Below are 16,392 nucleotides of genomic sequence, written 5' to 3' on the forward strand. Positions count from 1 at the left end.
TTATTGTAAATTATAAACTATAAAATATAAATTGTATTTTTTACACAGTATGAATTAATGGAATAACTGTTTTAGTTAAATTCTTTCGAATTAAAATATAAATATAAATTGTATTATTTAAATGTACAAATATACAATTTAAAGTACCTAATACATTCAAGATAATTGAATGCTGTTTAATTTCGATATTCCTACATAAATGCCACGATGAGGAATAATAACGTAAACAATTCTGTACGATAAATAAATATATTATTAGACTATTATTAGAATGTGCAATATATCCTCTACAGTGTTAATATTGTAATGTTAGTGCTAAAATCGTGAGAAAGCACCACCATCTTTGCCTTTTGCTCTAAAAAACGAGTGGGATGGAGTGGGGATTTCAGAAGAATGCCAACACCCACTTCTTCTCCATACAATACATCCTGTGTAACTGCAGAAAAATCTGTTTGTGTTTTTTCTCAGTCTTTACAAAAATCCTACACATTTATCAGTTCCTTTCTCCATCGAGGTTATTTCCAATAGCGATAAAAATGCAAAAGCCAGAGAAATGTTTGATCCACAGAAGAGCACATGTTCTCCTCAGGTAAATCCAGAGTAAAATGACTAGTAAGGTAAATCCAGTTTTTAGACAACATTTTGGAAAAGATGTAGATTTATAATTAAATATAAAAAAGAGAAAAAGCCACACAGAGAGCACTAAGTCGTTCCTTCATCCTGAGCACATATGATCTAAGAGAGGGTTAGATGGTTTAAATGTGTTTCTTAGGGCACGAAGCTGTCAGACCTTTTGGCGAGCAAGATTGATAGCGCACAGGCTTCCAGGGCTCTTTGTTTGGAATATAAGCAATAAAGTGCTGGTGGAGCACTGCCATTTAACAGAACACAAGCAAAGAAAAAAAGTATAGTATAGAACTGGATTTTTATGTGTTCTTTATACATTAATGCTTGTCATTGTCAATGTCGTTGTTAGGTCAGTTTAAACAATAATGTTTAGCCACATACGTATATAATGTTTACATGGGATATTTTGCTAGATTTATTTAACAGTTTTAATAGTTTATTGCTGTTGGGTTTAATAATAATAAAAAAAAAACTTACATCTTATGCATTTACATTTTATGCATTTAGAAAGTAAGTAAACATTTATTTATATAGCACTTTTCTAAGACAAGCTATGAAGTGCTTCACAATCAGTAAGATACAATATGAATAAAAGAAATAAAACAAAAAATAAAACACTCATAAAATACATATAAAACCAGAAAAACAACACAGCTACATCCATGGGTGGAATAAAAACAGACATTAACCATACAAACAGTGCAACTTCATCTAATAAACAATAAAACAGGAAACATCATCTAGAGTTTGTTCTCAAAGGCTCAGGTATAAAAATACGTCTTAAGCCTTCTTTTAAAAATCTCCTTTGACCCAGCAAGTCTAATATCCAAGGGCAGGGTGTTCCACAACTTAGGTTCATACGCGTACTGTACTGTGACAGTATACAATCTAAGCAATTGATGGTTAAGGGTCTTCCTTAAGGGCCCAACAGTGGCATCCTGGAATTGGTGGGGCTTGAACCGGCAACCTTTTGATTACAAGTCCAGTACCTTAACTACTAGGATACAACTGCATTTATACATTTCTACACAAAGTAAAAATGTGTGTATGCACTTTAATGGTTATTAAAATATAAAATTTTAATAACTAACCAAAACTATAATCGATGCAATTGTGGGCCTGTATTAACATAAATCACACAGGCGTAAAAGTGCACGTGTCACGGCTTCGTGAACGCGCCCATGCGCGTGAACTGCAGAATAATTCGTCTTGTGAACGTTTCGAGCGCTCATACGCATGCGTGCGCGCACACGAGAGCGCGCATTGTCTGACAAAACTTGTGGTAAAACTCGGTCGCAAGATTAATGGGTTTCTTTTGAGCGTGACGGCTGGTGGATCCTATGTGGTGAGTTTTTTTTTTGGGTCGGGTGGCCCATAATCCAATTGCAATCGGAAGCATCACGTCGAAGAGGGTATAGAGGAGAGAATATTTTAGGAATATTTTTGCTTAGGAGTTACCGAGCATGTGGACAAAAGTTACCATAAAACGCGCAAATAAACCAGCCCATCCCCGAGAACGAGGCGTTCCTCTCCGACTTTTCTCCATCAATCAGGCGGACAGTGGCTTCTTTTGATTAAACCCTAAATTGTCATTGGACAGAGGTAATCATGTGACAAGCAATACGGTCCAATTTCAACCTTGTCTCCATGAAAGCAGTTTAATGGTATCGCGGTCCCCATACGGCCGTAATCAGAAAAATAGTGATTTTCTTTTTTTTACATCGGACACGATATTCCATTATTCCTTCCTGGGCCACAAATCTGTGCGCGGGGAATTCTTGAAAGATTCGGAGGAGATGAATTACGAATTCGAACGAGAGACGGGCTTTATCAATAGTCAGCCGTCGCTCGCTGAGTGCCTGACATCTTTTCCCCCTGTCGCTGATGCATTTCAAAGTTCATCAATCAAGAGCTCGACGCTTTCACGCTCGACACTGATTCCTCCTCCTTTCGAGCAGACCATTCCTAGACTCAATCCGGGAAGCCATCCTCGCCACAGCCGCCCCAAACAGAACCCGAACGGCGTGTGTCCGCTGCCCGCCGCTTCCTTACCCCCCGAATACCCGTGGATGAAGGAGAAAAAGGCTTCCAAGAAGAACCAAACCTCGACTGCAGTCACCAGTGAGCCTACACCACTCTACTTCTCCCCTCAAGGTAAAACCTACTTACACCTTACAGTTTTAATATATTTAATTATGCTTTATTTTTATGTATTTTAAAATAATACGCAAATCGTTTCAGCACATTTTAAAGCTCCAGCGCGTAAACTTTACAGAAATGAATATCTAATAATTCTAGTAACTTACAGAAGTAGATTTTGAACGCAAATTGTGCAGGAAATTAAATAGTATGTAAAGGTTAAGATAGCATTATAGCATCAAGTGAGGTGGTGGCATCCATCCTTAGTAAAACCTAATACGATTACAAAGCCCACACCAAACCTGACCCAACAGATCTGACTTCCAATTGATATTTTAGGCGCTACAGAGGGGCTTACAAAAGTTTTAGCTTTAATTTTAGTATGTATTTAATAGACTTATTATATATTAAAAAAAATAATAATGTGCATATAATACGAATACAAAACATCCACTGCGTATTTAATATAAAAAATGCCATTATTTGCTAGGGAGGATGTTTTTTTGCATAAGTTCTAAACTCTCTGCGCGCTACTTGTAGCACAGGGCGTGAATTTTATTATTTGACAGTAATGAAGAGTGATAGATTGGTATTACTCAAGTCGGCAGCTGGTGTGTTCATTAATCTTCACACACCATGCACATCACACACATACACACTCGTTTCTGGCACCGTGGCCTGAACACAATTTATTCTTTCGCCGTGGCTTCATTCCCACCGACGATTTATGCCCCTTGCGAACCGCAATATATTGGACAAGTTTTGTGAGGTCAGCTGTGTAGCCCTAAACCCCTCTGTTAACAAAAGAGGAGCCGTAAGTGCCACATATCTATGGGTTATAACGTTGCGATCCACACGCAGGTTCGCCAGAACTTTCAGACGGCGGCGGCGGAGGAACACGCAGACTGAGGACGGCCTACACCAACACGCAGCTGCTGGAGCTGGAGAAGGAGTTCCACTTCAACAAGTACCTGTGCCGGCCGCGGCGGGTGGAGATCGCCGCGCTGCTGGACCTCACGGAGAGGCAAGTGAAAGTGTGGTTCCAGAACCGACGCATGAAACACAAGCGCCAGACGCAGTGCAAGGAGAACCAGCAGAACTCCAGCCCGGAGGAACACGCCGCCCACGACAAGGCTTTCTATGAGCAAACAGGCGCCAACACGGTTTCCGGGGCTTTATTGGAGAGCGAAAGTTACGCGTTCCAGCAGAACACTACGCAAAATGGACACAATGGAGAGTCGCTGGGCTCTACTGTTTCACCCCTAAACAGTAATGACAAAAATCTCAAACATTTTTCCAGCCCGTCACCCACTGTTCCCATGTGCGCCACCACAATGGCTGTTGACGGCGCAGCTGGACAGGACAATAGCTCTCCTTCGGGCCTGGACGGCCCCATGCACGACTTTCACGTTTTCTCTGCAGATTCCTGCCTGCATCTCTCGGATGCCATTTCTCCCAATGTATCCGAGACAGTGGACAGTCCCATGAGTTTAGGAACAGACTCGTTTGATTTCTTCTCAGAGACGCTGACGACTATCGACCTGCAACACTTAAGCTACTAAAACTTTCTTTTGAGCTAACGAAGTCCAGTTATATTTCCCTGCGTTGATGGATGGTTAGTGTCTTTCATTTCTTATAATAATTAGGCCTAGAACGTAGCCTAATATCCTGTGGGGGTAAAGTGTAATATGAATTACTGAATTATCGTTTGTGTTTACAACACAAAAAAAAGATCAAAATCTCAAAGGAAAGTGATATTTTCTCTTTTATTTTTGTAAAAGATTTCCCAACAGTGTGCCCTATTTTGCTAAAATAAATTTTTTACATTGAATATGAAGCACGCTCGATGTGTTTTGGATTATTTTTTGGAGTATTTTGTTGCGTAAAGATATGAGTTTGATTTGCGCCAAATGTGATTTTAAATTATATATATATATATATATATATATATATATTTTTTTTTTTAATATTTATATTTATATATAAATATATTATTATATAATATATTATTATTAATTATTAATTACTATATTATTATATAATAATATATTTATATATATATTATTTATATATTTATATAACATTAGTTTTAGGTAAATTAGGTGGTTGTAATACAGTATACAAAAACACTGAATCATTAAATGTACTTAAATTGTTTTGGACACCAGTTCTAATTGAATATTTTACTCCAACCAATTTTGTCTTAATTTTTTAGTCGACCGAAAACCAAATGCACAATTAGACCAACTAAAACACGAACTGTATAAAATAAATATAATACAAATCTATATATTGATTTTATTACTTTGCCAGTTGCTTAGTCCTATAAAATGTGTAGTAAAGTAACTTTAACGAAGGCGTCATGAATGAGATGGATCTCACTGTTGGTGCATAGCCGAGAAAACAAAGTCTCTCTATTGGAAAAACACGGAAAGCCCCCTGTCCAAAAGCTGTAGGGTTTAGGAGTTGAGCAATTAAATTTTATAGCCTAGTAAACCTTCGACAAGGGGGAACGTGTTGAAGCAGCAGTACAAGTAATTCAATCTGGAACTGAGGATGATCACTGAGCTCTGCAGCATCACCTTTAATAATTATAATATAAAATGTTTTTGAGTAATTTTAAGAACTTTTATTAATTGGATCCGAACTTTAAAGCAGCTAATAAACACACAACAAATTACATTTTAATAATTTAAAACACTGCTGAAAAAAAAATCAGAATTTGAAGATTATCACCAGCTGAAGGTTTTATTTATTTTATTTATTTTACCACGGTTCGGAACTTTCCGAGTTTTAAACTGATCACTTTATTTGTTCGTATTTATTCACGGTTTGCGCCATACAGGCAACTACACAGATTTTACTTTCAGTTACTTCAGCTGAATTTAGCTAATGTTTAAAAATATTTACAATTGCAAATTTAGTTGCTTTTATATGTTCTGAATCTATGTCGGTATATTAAACTACTGAACACTTAGAATTTAAAAGGTTTTCTTTTTAATTAGAATAAAAAATATCACGTAATCAAAGGGGAATTTTTATTTAACAATGAAATTACTGGCATGTGTTGAAATGGATCACTTTACAGCGAGTAAAAAGGAATTGAATTCCTTCTACTCTGTACAGCGGCCTTTTGCAGACAATGGAGCTGGTGAAGATAAAAAGTACAATGACTGCTCGCCATCTTACACAAAAACTTTTCCTTTAGTCCTAAACCAAACAGGTTGGAGTCCTACATTACGTTCCTACAAGTGGGAGAAGTTTAAATCTTCCATTATAGTAATCAGAACTTTTATAAGTACTTTGATTTTGCCTCCTTAATGATAAATAACATTATTCAAGAGTAAATGCGGTAATGCGTCCGACTTTAATTAAGTACCCTGTAAGAAGAAATATACACAACAAAAGCTCAGTTATAGCTAAATAAAGGCTTACTTAATTTACACAGATATTAATTTGGCACAAATAGGACATAATTGGATTAATATTGTCAATCAAACATTCAACAAATGCACTTAACCATTTAAACCGCTTCTCAAATGTATTAACGCAAATTCAACATTTATTACTATCGACTGCAAAACCAGAATATATAAAAATTGTCTTTAAATGTGCTTTTCCTGTACTTTTTAGCTTACGTCTTTAAAAAAGCATTAACCCTTTTCTCTGAATGGGTACATAGTCACAACAGCATGTCTGAGGTAGGACAAAAAATCAACATGCTGTAGTTAGATTACATAAATTACTCGTTGGAATGAGTAAATACCACCCAGAAAATTCATATAAACATTTAATCTTGAGATGCAAACTAGTTCTTATAATGCCAATAGAGTTTGGAGGTCTGAATGTCTGACATGGTTTAATACATCCAACTCTGTAAAAGTCCTTATTTCAATCTATTTTTAAAAAAGCCAAATTTGCCAAATCTTGGCTAGTTTGAACGGTGAATATAACACAGAGCCACCCCTGCACCAGAGGGGGTTTATCTGAGCCTGTCGGTCCCTGCAGAGAGCATCTTAACTGTGAATCATCATTAATACCCTGCATGTAAATGCCACAAAATGTTTAATAAACATGCTTTTATTTAATGTGCAGAAAATATAGAACCAGAACGACGCAGAGTTTCTTCTTTACAGCACATCAATGACAAAAAGAACCCCAGAACGCCAAAGTTCCACCACTGACGCTGACTTTTACGCGATGCAGCCATTTAAACCCATGCACAGTGGTCAGCCTTTAACTGGTTTCCATGGAAACACAGCATTTTTCCCCCAGTTCCGCTCGCCATTCCCATGCAGGCCTCTGCTTCCCAAAGGCATCACAATGCATCCTTCATTAAACGGTGGAGCAAGTCTCACTCTAGTTTTACTGAGATGCTCATTATCATTATGTAAGGATCCTGGTAAACATCTGTAAGCTGCATCTATAAAGAAAGGAGGAAAAAGGATAATCAATTCTAAAAGCATATACACCGATCAGCCATAACATTAAAACCACCTCTTTGTTTCTACACTCACTGTCCATGTTATCAGCTCCACTTACCAAATAGAAGCACTTTTAGTCCATCTGTTTCTCTACATACTATTTTTAGCCTGCTTTCACCCTGTTCTTCAATGGTCAGGACCCCCACAGGACCACCACAGAGCAGGTATTATTTAGGTGGTGGATCATTCTCAGCACTGCAGTGACACTGACATGGTGGTGGTGTGCTAGTGTGTGTTGTGCTGGTATGAATGGATCAGATTAAATACCGTGTCCACTCACTGTCCACTCTATTAGACACTCCTACCTAGTTGGTCCACCTTGTAGATGTAAAGTCAAAGACGATCGCTCATCTATTGCTGCTGTTTGTGTTGGTCATCTTCTAGACCTTCATCAGTGGTCACAGGACGCTGCCCACGGGGCGCTATTGGCTGGATATTTTTGGTTGGTGGACTATTCACAGTCCAGCAGTGACAGTGATGTGTTTAAAAACTCCAGCAGCGCTGCTGTGTCTGATCCACTCATACCAGCACAACACACACCAACACACCACCACCATGTCAGTGTCACTGCAGTGCTGAGAATCATCCACTAGTAATAATAATACCTGCTCTGTGGTGGTCCTGTGGGGGTCCTGACCAATGAAGAACAGGGTTAAGGGGGGTAACAAAGCATGCAGAGAAACAGATGGACTACAGTCAGTAATTGTAGAACTACAAAGTGCTTCTATATGGTAAGTGAAGCTGATAAAATGGACAGTGAGTGTAGAAACAAGGAGGTGGTTTTAATGTTATGGCTGATCAGTGTGAGTTCTAAGTTAAACTGTAATGCTGTGGTGTTGTATTAACAGTACTATTGTGCACATACCGCTTGTTAATGCATGTTATCATATTTATTTAGTTGTACGTTAACCTGTAATATAAAAAGATTTCAAATGATATTTCTGCAATGCACTCAATGTATCTTATGTGATACATCATTTTGGGAACTGAGGACACAAATTTTGCCCATTCTTGCTTAATCGCAGCGCTCATCGCTGTCTGATTCTCTTCTTCATGATGCAGCATGCATTTTAATAGAAAACAGATCTGGACTGCAGGCCGGCCGGTCAAGCACATATACTATTTTTCTACACAGTCACGCAGTTGAGTGACAATCTTCTGAGGAAAAAACTAACGATCCTTTTTGTGTTTGGCATGAAGAAAACAAGCTGAAATATAGACTCACAGTAATGTCTTTTGGTCCATCTGTGATACGTTTAGGCCCAGAAAACACAACAACGTTTCTGCATAGAATTGATATGTGCTTTTCTCTTTTAATAATAGAGTTTCAGGTGGCATTTCGATATTTATTTATATTATACAGAGGTACCTTGTAACTTAACGTCCCCTAAACTCAAAATCTTTGAAACTCAATGTTTCCCTTAAACTCAACGTGTTCAGTTTTGAACGGTCACTTTGTTGGATGCTCATCTTGAGCGGAAAAAAATCATCAGCGTGTGAATCTGAGCTGAATCTGCATTAGTGTGGATTAAGCGTCAGATCCAGGGTTAGAGCTCCACATGTATCTGTGTTTATCTGGATTTTCCTCCCTGTTTCACTTTTACATTTACATTTACATTTTCGGCATTTAGCAGACGCTTTTATCCAAAGCGACTTTACAATTACGACTGAACGCAATTTTGAGCAATTGAGGGTTAAGAGCCTTGCTCAGGGGCCCAACAGTGGCAACTTGGTGGTGGTAAGGCTTGAACTGGCAACCTTTTGATTACTAGTCCAGGACCTTAACCACTGAGCTATCACTGCCCTTACATGGACGGAGATTGAATCTTCTCATATTATTTGCAGAATCTTTTCATAATAATTTGTACAGTAGATGGTGAAAGATCTTAGTTATTTGGAAACGTACATTGAGAAGTTTGGCACTGTAGTGAGTGGTGAGACATGACCCATCTATGGTTGCAAAGACGGAGGAGCCTTTGGTGGATCCTCATTTTAGATCCAATCATCAAACCCTCACCTGTTTCCAGTTCACCTGCTTATTGTGGAATGTTTTAAATTGTGTAACTTGAATATTTGATTAATTATTCACTCTTATTTTTCTGTGTTTCACCACAATTCAAAACGAGTAAAAATGCAATTAAGCTGCTCAACCAAAACATGACTTTATAATGGTTCAAGAGAATCAAAAAAGCTAATTTTTTCTTTTTACAGCATTTTAAAAATGTTATACTTTTAGAAATAGGATTATAATTCACACATCCAACCAAGTCATCCTTGGGTTGAGTTAAAAGAACGAGGCTTGCAGCTGTGTGTACCCCGCGGTGCTGAGGCCAAATTCGACAGCACCCTCTATGTGAGGTGTCATTAAGAAAATCAGACAGTTAGGGGGGTACGCTCGAAGCACTAACCCTAAAAAAAGTTGTTTTCTTTTTCTTTGGGAGTAAATTAAAGGATTTCTGAGCCTGCACTGAGGACTAACGAAATATCCTTTAAATGCGATCAATCTCTCATTACCTGGAAATTCAAACCTTCTTTTATCTTTTCTTTAGTTTTTCTGTAAAAACTAAACATCAAAAGAAAGAGTGAAGGTTCCATGTAAGCTAATTCTAAGCTATTTTAAAACAACACCTGAGCAGCCTAATCCTTCGATGGCCGAAGGGTGGAAGTGCCTTCATATCCAGCCCTGAGTTTTGACTACAGAGGTCCACTGTACCCTCCAGGCGGAGCAGATTACAGTGGTGAGAGCAGAGCGTCATGTGTTTGGCCTCAGGGTTTTAGAAGCTACTCTAAGGTTCCTCTATCTACGCCTGAACAAAAAAGGTGAGAACGATTCCTGTGATGTTCTGAAAGAATCCATTAAACATGCAAAACCTTCAGGCCCTACAAAAATTGTGACACCTCTTATGTGCTTGTTTTTTTAATGCATTTTCTTCCCGTATTCTCCCAACTTTAGTGCATCCAATTACCCAGTTGCATTATGTTACCTCTCAACTGATGCCCATCCTCGCCCTGATTGAGGAGAGCGAGACTGACACACGCCCCCTCTGACACGTGTGCAGTAGCCGACTGCTTCTTTTCCCATGCACGACATGAGTTCATATTCGAATCAGCTTTGTGTACGGAGAGCCACACCCTGATCACCCTGTAATTCGCTCAGTTATGAGGAGTCCCTATCCGGCTTTTCCCATCCTGTATGAACAACAGCCAATCGTTGTTCATGTAGACAAAGTTCGAAATGCCAGCTCTGGTGTGCTAGCATATTTTACCTGAGCGCCTCTTGTTTATGTTTAAGACATACACAGATTTTTACTAACACTACTGGTTGATGTCCAGTGGGTCACTATCACCAGAAACACTTGTCACATGGAAGAAATACGACCCGGACAGGGTACCAATCTATCACAGGGCAACATGAAAACAAACACACAAACACACAAACACACAAACACACGAAACGTCTCACAGAAGGTGACCAGAGGTGAGGCTCTATTCCAGGTCCACGAGCATTGGCATTACATGATGCAACACATGATGTTTATTTAATTAAATAGAAATTTAATTGAATTGCCCCATAGGTGAATGTGTGTGTGTAGAGTGTGTGTGTATGTGTGTCTGCCCTGAGATGGACTGGCGCCCCGTCCAGGGTGTTACTGTGTGCCTTGCGCCCATTGAAAAGCTGAGATAGGCTCCAATCAGGACCCTGATTGGATAAGCGGTTAAGAACATGAGAGATGAGAAATTTAATATAAAAATTCATGAGCCACGCTGCTGGAAACACTACTGCCTAAGTTTTCAAGGTTTGGCTTATAAAAACAGAAGTGCATGGTGTTACATGAACTTAATCATTGTGGGGACACATAACAGTGCACCTTTAGTGCTGGTCCCAAGCCCGGATAAATAGGAGAATTGTGTCAGGAAGGGCATCGAGCATAGAAAACCAACTGTGCCAAACGGTAGCAGCCAAAAGGAATCATTCATTATTCACACTAGTCATGTAGGGGTAAAGTGCTTCATGTCTGCACTTGTCATGTTCGTTTACTTCATGCTATACTAAAGGATTAAGATTAAACATTAGAGTTAAAATATTATTTGATGGTCCAATAGATTCCAACAATAGCTGGCATACAATGCTTTAAAACATCCTAATAAAACACGTCTAAATACACCGGAGTAAACGTATTGAAACGTATTGAAAAATGAACATGGGCAAAAGTGGGAAGGATATAAACTATAGAATTATAACCTGACAAAGGACAATAATATAATATAACAGGTAGATTTGTTTTCAGTACCTTAGAAATGAATAAAATAATGAGTTCTACAAACACATCATGCCAGCATTAAAAAAACAGGATCTATAAACACTCATAAATATGCCAATTGAAACCAACCCGACATCCTCCTGTCATACTATAATAACAAACGGGCCTCAGAAATAACTTACAAGTCATTACAAGTGTTACAAGTGTTCATATCAGTATTACAACACCCGGAAATTCAGAAATGATTGCACAGCTTATAGTGCCAATAAACCACAAAACTACAATATTATAACATTAGCATAAAATATAAAAACAGTCTAGATGTTTGTCACAGCTAAAAACAAGTAGAATTATAACGGAACCTCGGTTTACATCAATGAATCTTTAAAAATGTATTCAAAATAAGCAATAAGCAAAACACGTCAAATATAATTTAATTCTTTGTGATTTTATGACGGTAACAGACAGCTAACAATGGCAAGCACTGCTACAGGTACCAACAAGTGGAGTTTGCAGCATTTAGCAGACACGGTTTATCCAAAGCAACTTACAGTTATGACTAAATACAATACAAGCAGTTGAGGGTTAAGAGCCTTGCTCAGGGGTCCAACAGTGGCAACTTGTGATTACTTATGATTTCTAGTCCAGTACCTTAACTGGTGAGCTACCACTGCCCTGCTACCAGCCTGGCCTGATGCTTAACAGACACAACTGGTTGAATCGTCTTGAGGGATGCTCAGATAGGATTTGTCTCAGTGTCAGTGCAACAGTAAGAAGCTTAAGAAGCAGTAGGGTGCTACATTTTGAAATAGGGTCAAATACGCTAGCACACCAGAGCTGGGATTTCGAATACATCGTATCGAGTCTCAGCTCTGCCATCCGGCTGGGCTGGGAGGCCACATGAACAACGATTGGCTGTTGTTCAGGGATGGGAAAGCCGGACCAGGGTTCCTGGTTGCTGGTGCGATTGCGACCTCTGCTGGCTGATTGATGGTGGCTGCACAAGGTTGGGGAATAATGCTGATCAGGGTGTGGCTCTCCGTGCACAAGTCTGATCCGCAGATGAATTCGCCTTGTGCAGGTGAAAAGAGGCAGTCGGAGCCGCTCAGGTCGCGCAGCAGTAAAAACACACGCTGGAACCAGAGTTGGGATCTCGAATACATCGTATCGAATCTCAGCTCTGCCTACCGGCTAAGGCTGAGTGGCCACATGAACAACGATTGGCCTGTTGTTCAGATATGGGTGGATTAAGCCGGATAGGGTCTCTCTCTGCTGGCTGATTGATGGCGCCTGCACAGAGATGAGAAAAGAGTGCTGTTAGGTTGTGTCTCTCCGTACACAGTGCTGAGCTGCACTGCACTCGTCAAAGTGTAGGTGATAAGATGCATATGGCATGTTGCCCACGTGTTAGAGGGGGCGTGTGTCAGTTGCAAAGCTCCTCAGTCAGCGGTGGAGGGTTGTATCGGTACAGGTGAAGCGTAACGCAAAGTGAACGTGTAGTCCAGTGGTAGCTCAGTAGTTAATGTACTGGACTAGTAATCAGAAGGTTGCCACTGTTGGACTCCTGTTGAATTCCTTTCAAGGATCAATAAAGTAATCAATCAATCAATCAATCTAATCTACAGTTGTTTAATATTGTATTCACCTTTAATTGTAAGTCACTTTGGATAAAAATCATCTGCTAAATGCCGTAAATGTAAGATGATTTGTGCCCTTTAAATGTGCCCTTCATCATCAAACATGCCACTAGCTGGATAGTAGGTGTTACATCCCTAATTGTGAGTGTATTAAGCCCTGTAATGGTACATTTACATTTTTGGCTTTTGCGGACACTTTTATCCAAAGTAACTTACAGTATGCATATATATTTTAAGTAATTGATGGTTAAGGGCCTTGCTCAAGGGTCCAACAGTGGCAACCTTGCAGTGGTAGGGTTTGAACCTTATGATTACTAGTCTAGAACCCTAACTGCAAGGTTACAACTGCCCTAATTAGAATGAAGACCTAATTAATAGTATTTTAACAATATACTTAGTTATTTTGATACAATAAGTGCCGATCAAATGATACAAGCTTGTGGTGCATATAAGGTCTGTATGTTTATAATAATAAATCAGGTATTAAAAAATGATTATTTTGCTGTTTATGCTGATTGACTCTAATGCATCTACAGACAGACATTCCTTCCCTGTAGGTTGGAGCCAGAAGCAGAGACGTGTGAACTGAGGTGAGTCCAGATCAAACAGGGACGTCTGAGAGGAGATGAGATACGAATGTGCTGCCCTCTTCTTTTAAAGGTCACAGGTCAATCCATCTCTTCTCTCCCCCCTCTGTGCTGGATGGAGTTGTGGCCAGGTCAACCGAGGTTCAAGCACTGCTGAGCGGCGGAGTTAAAGTAGAGAGATCGCCAACCTTCAGTAAATAATAGTACTTCTTTAAATCTGATGTTTTAGTTTTGAAAGATGTCAGATTTGGTGTAAGATGGTCCGATGAGCCTGCAGTTCAAATTCATATTAATAAAATGGACAGACTTTTCAATGATAAATGAAAACTGATTGATTTATGATGTTTGTTTCTTATTAAATGTCTGTTTGTAAACAAAATCAATCATTTTAATTCCTCTGTTTTTTGGAATGGATAGAAGGACAAAGAATGATGGGTTTGATGGGTACACTTCAGTAATCTCTCTGAAAAAGTGCAGGACCAGCAAGAGAGAAAATCAAAGACAGATCAAGTTGGGCAGCTGTGTGTTTTCATGTCAAATCCCTGAAACCATATAGAAGCACTTTGTAGTTTTACAATTACTGTAGACTGTAGTCCATCTGTTTCTCTGCATGCTTTTTTGGCCTACCTTCTCCCTGTTCTTTAATGGTCAGGACCCCCACCGGACCACCACAGAGCAGGTATTATTTAGGTGGTGGATCATTCTCAGCACTGCAGTGACACTGACATGAGTCAGTGGATCAGAGTCCACCAACCAAATATATCCAGCCAACAGCGCCCCGTGGGCAGCATCCTGTGACCACTGATGAAGGTCTAGAAGATGACCGACTCAAACAGCAGCAGTAGATGAGCGATCGTCTCGGACTTTACATCTACAAGGTGGACCAACTAGGTAGGAGTGGACAGTAAGTGGACACGGTATGCCTGTATGTTTATGCAATGTACCCACAATGAGAAATAACAAGAAATAAAAAAGCACCTATAATTATTTGTCTTCCCTCTTTTTCTGCTGGTTTGTGCTTCTTATTCAGTTTATTCTGTGACTGCTTGCAAAGAAAGTCTGCAAAATGTCAGCATGTGGCAAGTGAAACTTGTCAGACAGAGCAATGTTAGACATCGTCTGTACAGACATTAATTAGTTCCACTCTATGTGGTGCACATATGTTTATGAGATAATTATACAATAACTGTATCGAGACTGGTCTGGGTTCCCTTCTACAGCTGGATTCAGCGGACTGGTCTGTCAGTGTTGTCATCTCTTTTATAACTTCTCCAGTTCAAACATGGTACGACTTACAGCAAATCAAAATCATATGGACTTAAAACATGTCTACATGACAGACCGGTCAATCTGAGTTGATGCTGCCACACTGATTTTTGGGAGCCGAGTTCTCCACTGACTTGATACAGACTCAATAATGTCATTACTTTAGTTTGGGCATAAAACAGCATGTAATGCTGATGAATACAACCAAATTAGATAATAATAAAAATAATTAACAAAAATAAAATAAATTGTTGCCTTACAGCAAGAAGAGCCTGGGTTCCATTCTTTGTTCCTTTCCTGCTTCAACTTTGCTATATTAAAGAACAAAATAGGAAGAACAACAGACGTTCTCAGTAAAGCTCATTTAGTTATGTGAAGGGACCCATCCTAGGGTGTCCGTACGTCCGGTTTTAGGACAGACGGACCGTTTTTTCATCTGCCTGTCCACAGACCGGCGCAATGCCTGGACAGACACGCCTTTGTCCTCCTTTGGAAGCTGACCAAACACTTGGCTTACGAACACGTCAAATTAAATGTCGTGTATTTCATTCATTCAAAGTTGCCACATTATTGAGGAACTGGGCAGTCATAGCCTAGTGGTTAAGGTACAGGACTAGTAATCAAAAGGTCGCTGGGTCAAGCCCCATCACTGCCAGGTTGGCACTGTTGGGCCCTTGAACGAGGCCCTTAACCCTTAATTGCTTAGACTGTATACTGTCACACTACTGTAATTTGCTTTGGATAAAAGGGTCGGCTAAATGCTGAAAATATAAATGTAAACTTCTGCACAGACAGACAGACAGATATATAGATAGCTAGACAGACAGACAGACAGAAAGATAGATAGATAGAGACAGGCAGACAGACAGATATATAGACATAGATAGATATACATAGATAGGTAGGTAGGTAGACAGACATACAGATAGACAGGCAGACAGATACATAGACAGACAGATAGATCTATGTACCCTGTACGTCCTGGTTCCTACATGCTTGTGTATGAACTGGCTACTGCCTCAGGTGTTAAATCACTTGTGTATCACTAGATGAATGAAACACGAGCATCATTGGGGGTCCTGAACACAAAATCAGGCCAGTTTGTTCTGTTTCCTCTTCGTTTTTAGCTCATGAGAGCGGTAACTTCCGCGTCCCCCACACAGACCACTGTAAAACTTCCGCGTTTCGAAGGCTACTGCGGCCGAAGGCGTAAAAATCATACCGTCACCCGTATTCCGGAAAGTCTCGCCTACCTGGCGAATGATTGGCCAATACTTCAAAAACACACCCGATACGCTAGTCGAGCAGCCAGTACATTCGCGCTAAAAATTCACCATCAGCCAATGATAGCTCGGAAGGTGGGTTCTTACTAAAACGGGTGGGAAAATAA

The 16,392-nt window shown here is 39.5% G+C and overlaps 1 protein-coding gene across 1 annotated transcript; it reads left to right on the top strand.

Moving 5' to 3' along the window:
* The first annotated feature begins 2,423 nt into the window (after window positions 1-2,423).
* On the top strand, window positions 2,424-4,560 carry hoxa2b (homeobox A2b). The gene is made up of 2 exons (XM_062991666.1): window positions 2,424-2,781; window positions 3,628-4,560. The coding sequence occupies exons 1-2, from the start codon at window positions 2,424-2,426 to the stop codon at window positions 4,326-4,328; spliced, it is 1,059 nt and encodes a 352-aa protein (XP_062847736.1). The 3' UTR covers window positions 4,329-4,560.
* Window positions 4,561-16,392: the final 11,832 nt, after the last annotated feature.

The sequence above is a fragment of the Trichomycterus rosablanca genome, chromosome 3, assembly GCF_030014385.1.
Source record: "Trichomycterus rosablanca isolate fTriRos1 chromosome 3, fTriRos1.hap1, whole genome shotgun sequence".
Taxonomy (NCBI): Eukaryota; Metazoa; Chordata; class Actinopteri; order Siluriformes; family Trichomycteridae; genus Trichomycterus; species Trichomycterus rosablanca.

Bases quoted from the DNA above. Each gene is read 5' to 3' on its own strand.
- hoxa2b (XM_062991666.1), top strand. From the start codon at position 2,424: ATGAATTACGAATTCGAACGAGAGACGGGCTTTATCAATAGTCAGCCG. The intron at 2,782-3,627 runs GTAAAACCTACT...ATCCACACGCAG, and splicing joins ACTCTACTTCTCCCCTCAAG to GTTCGCCAGAACTTTCAGAC.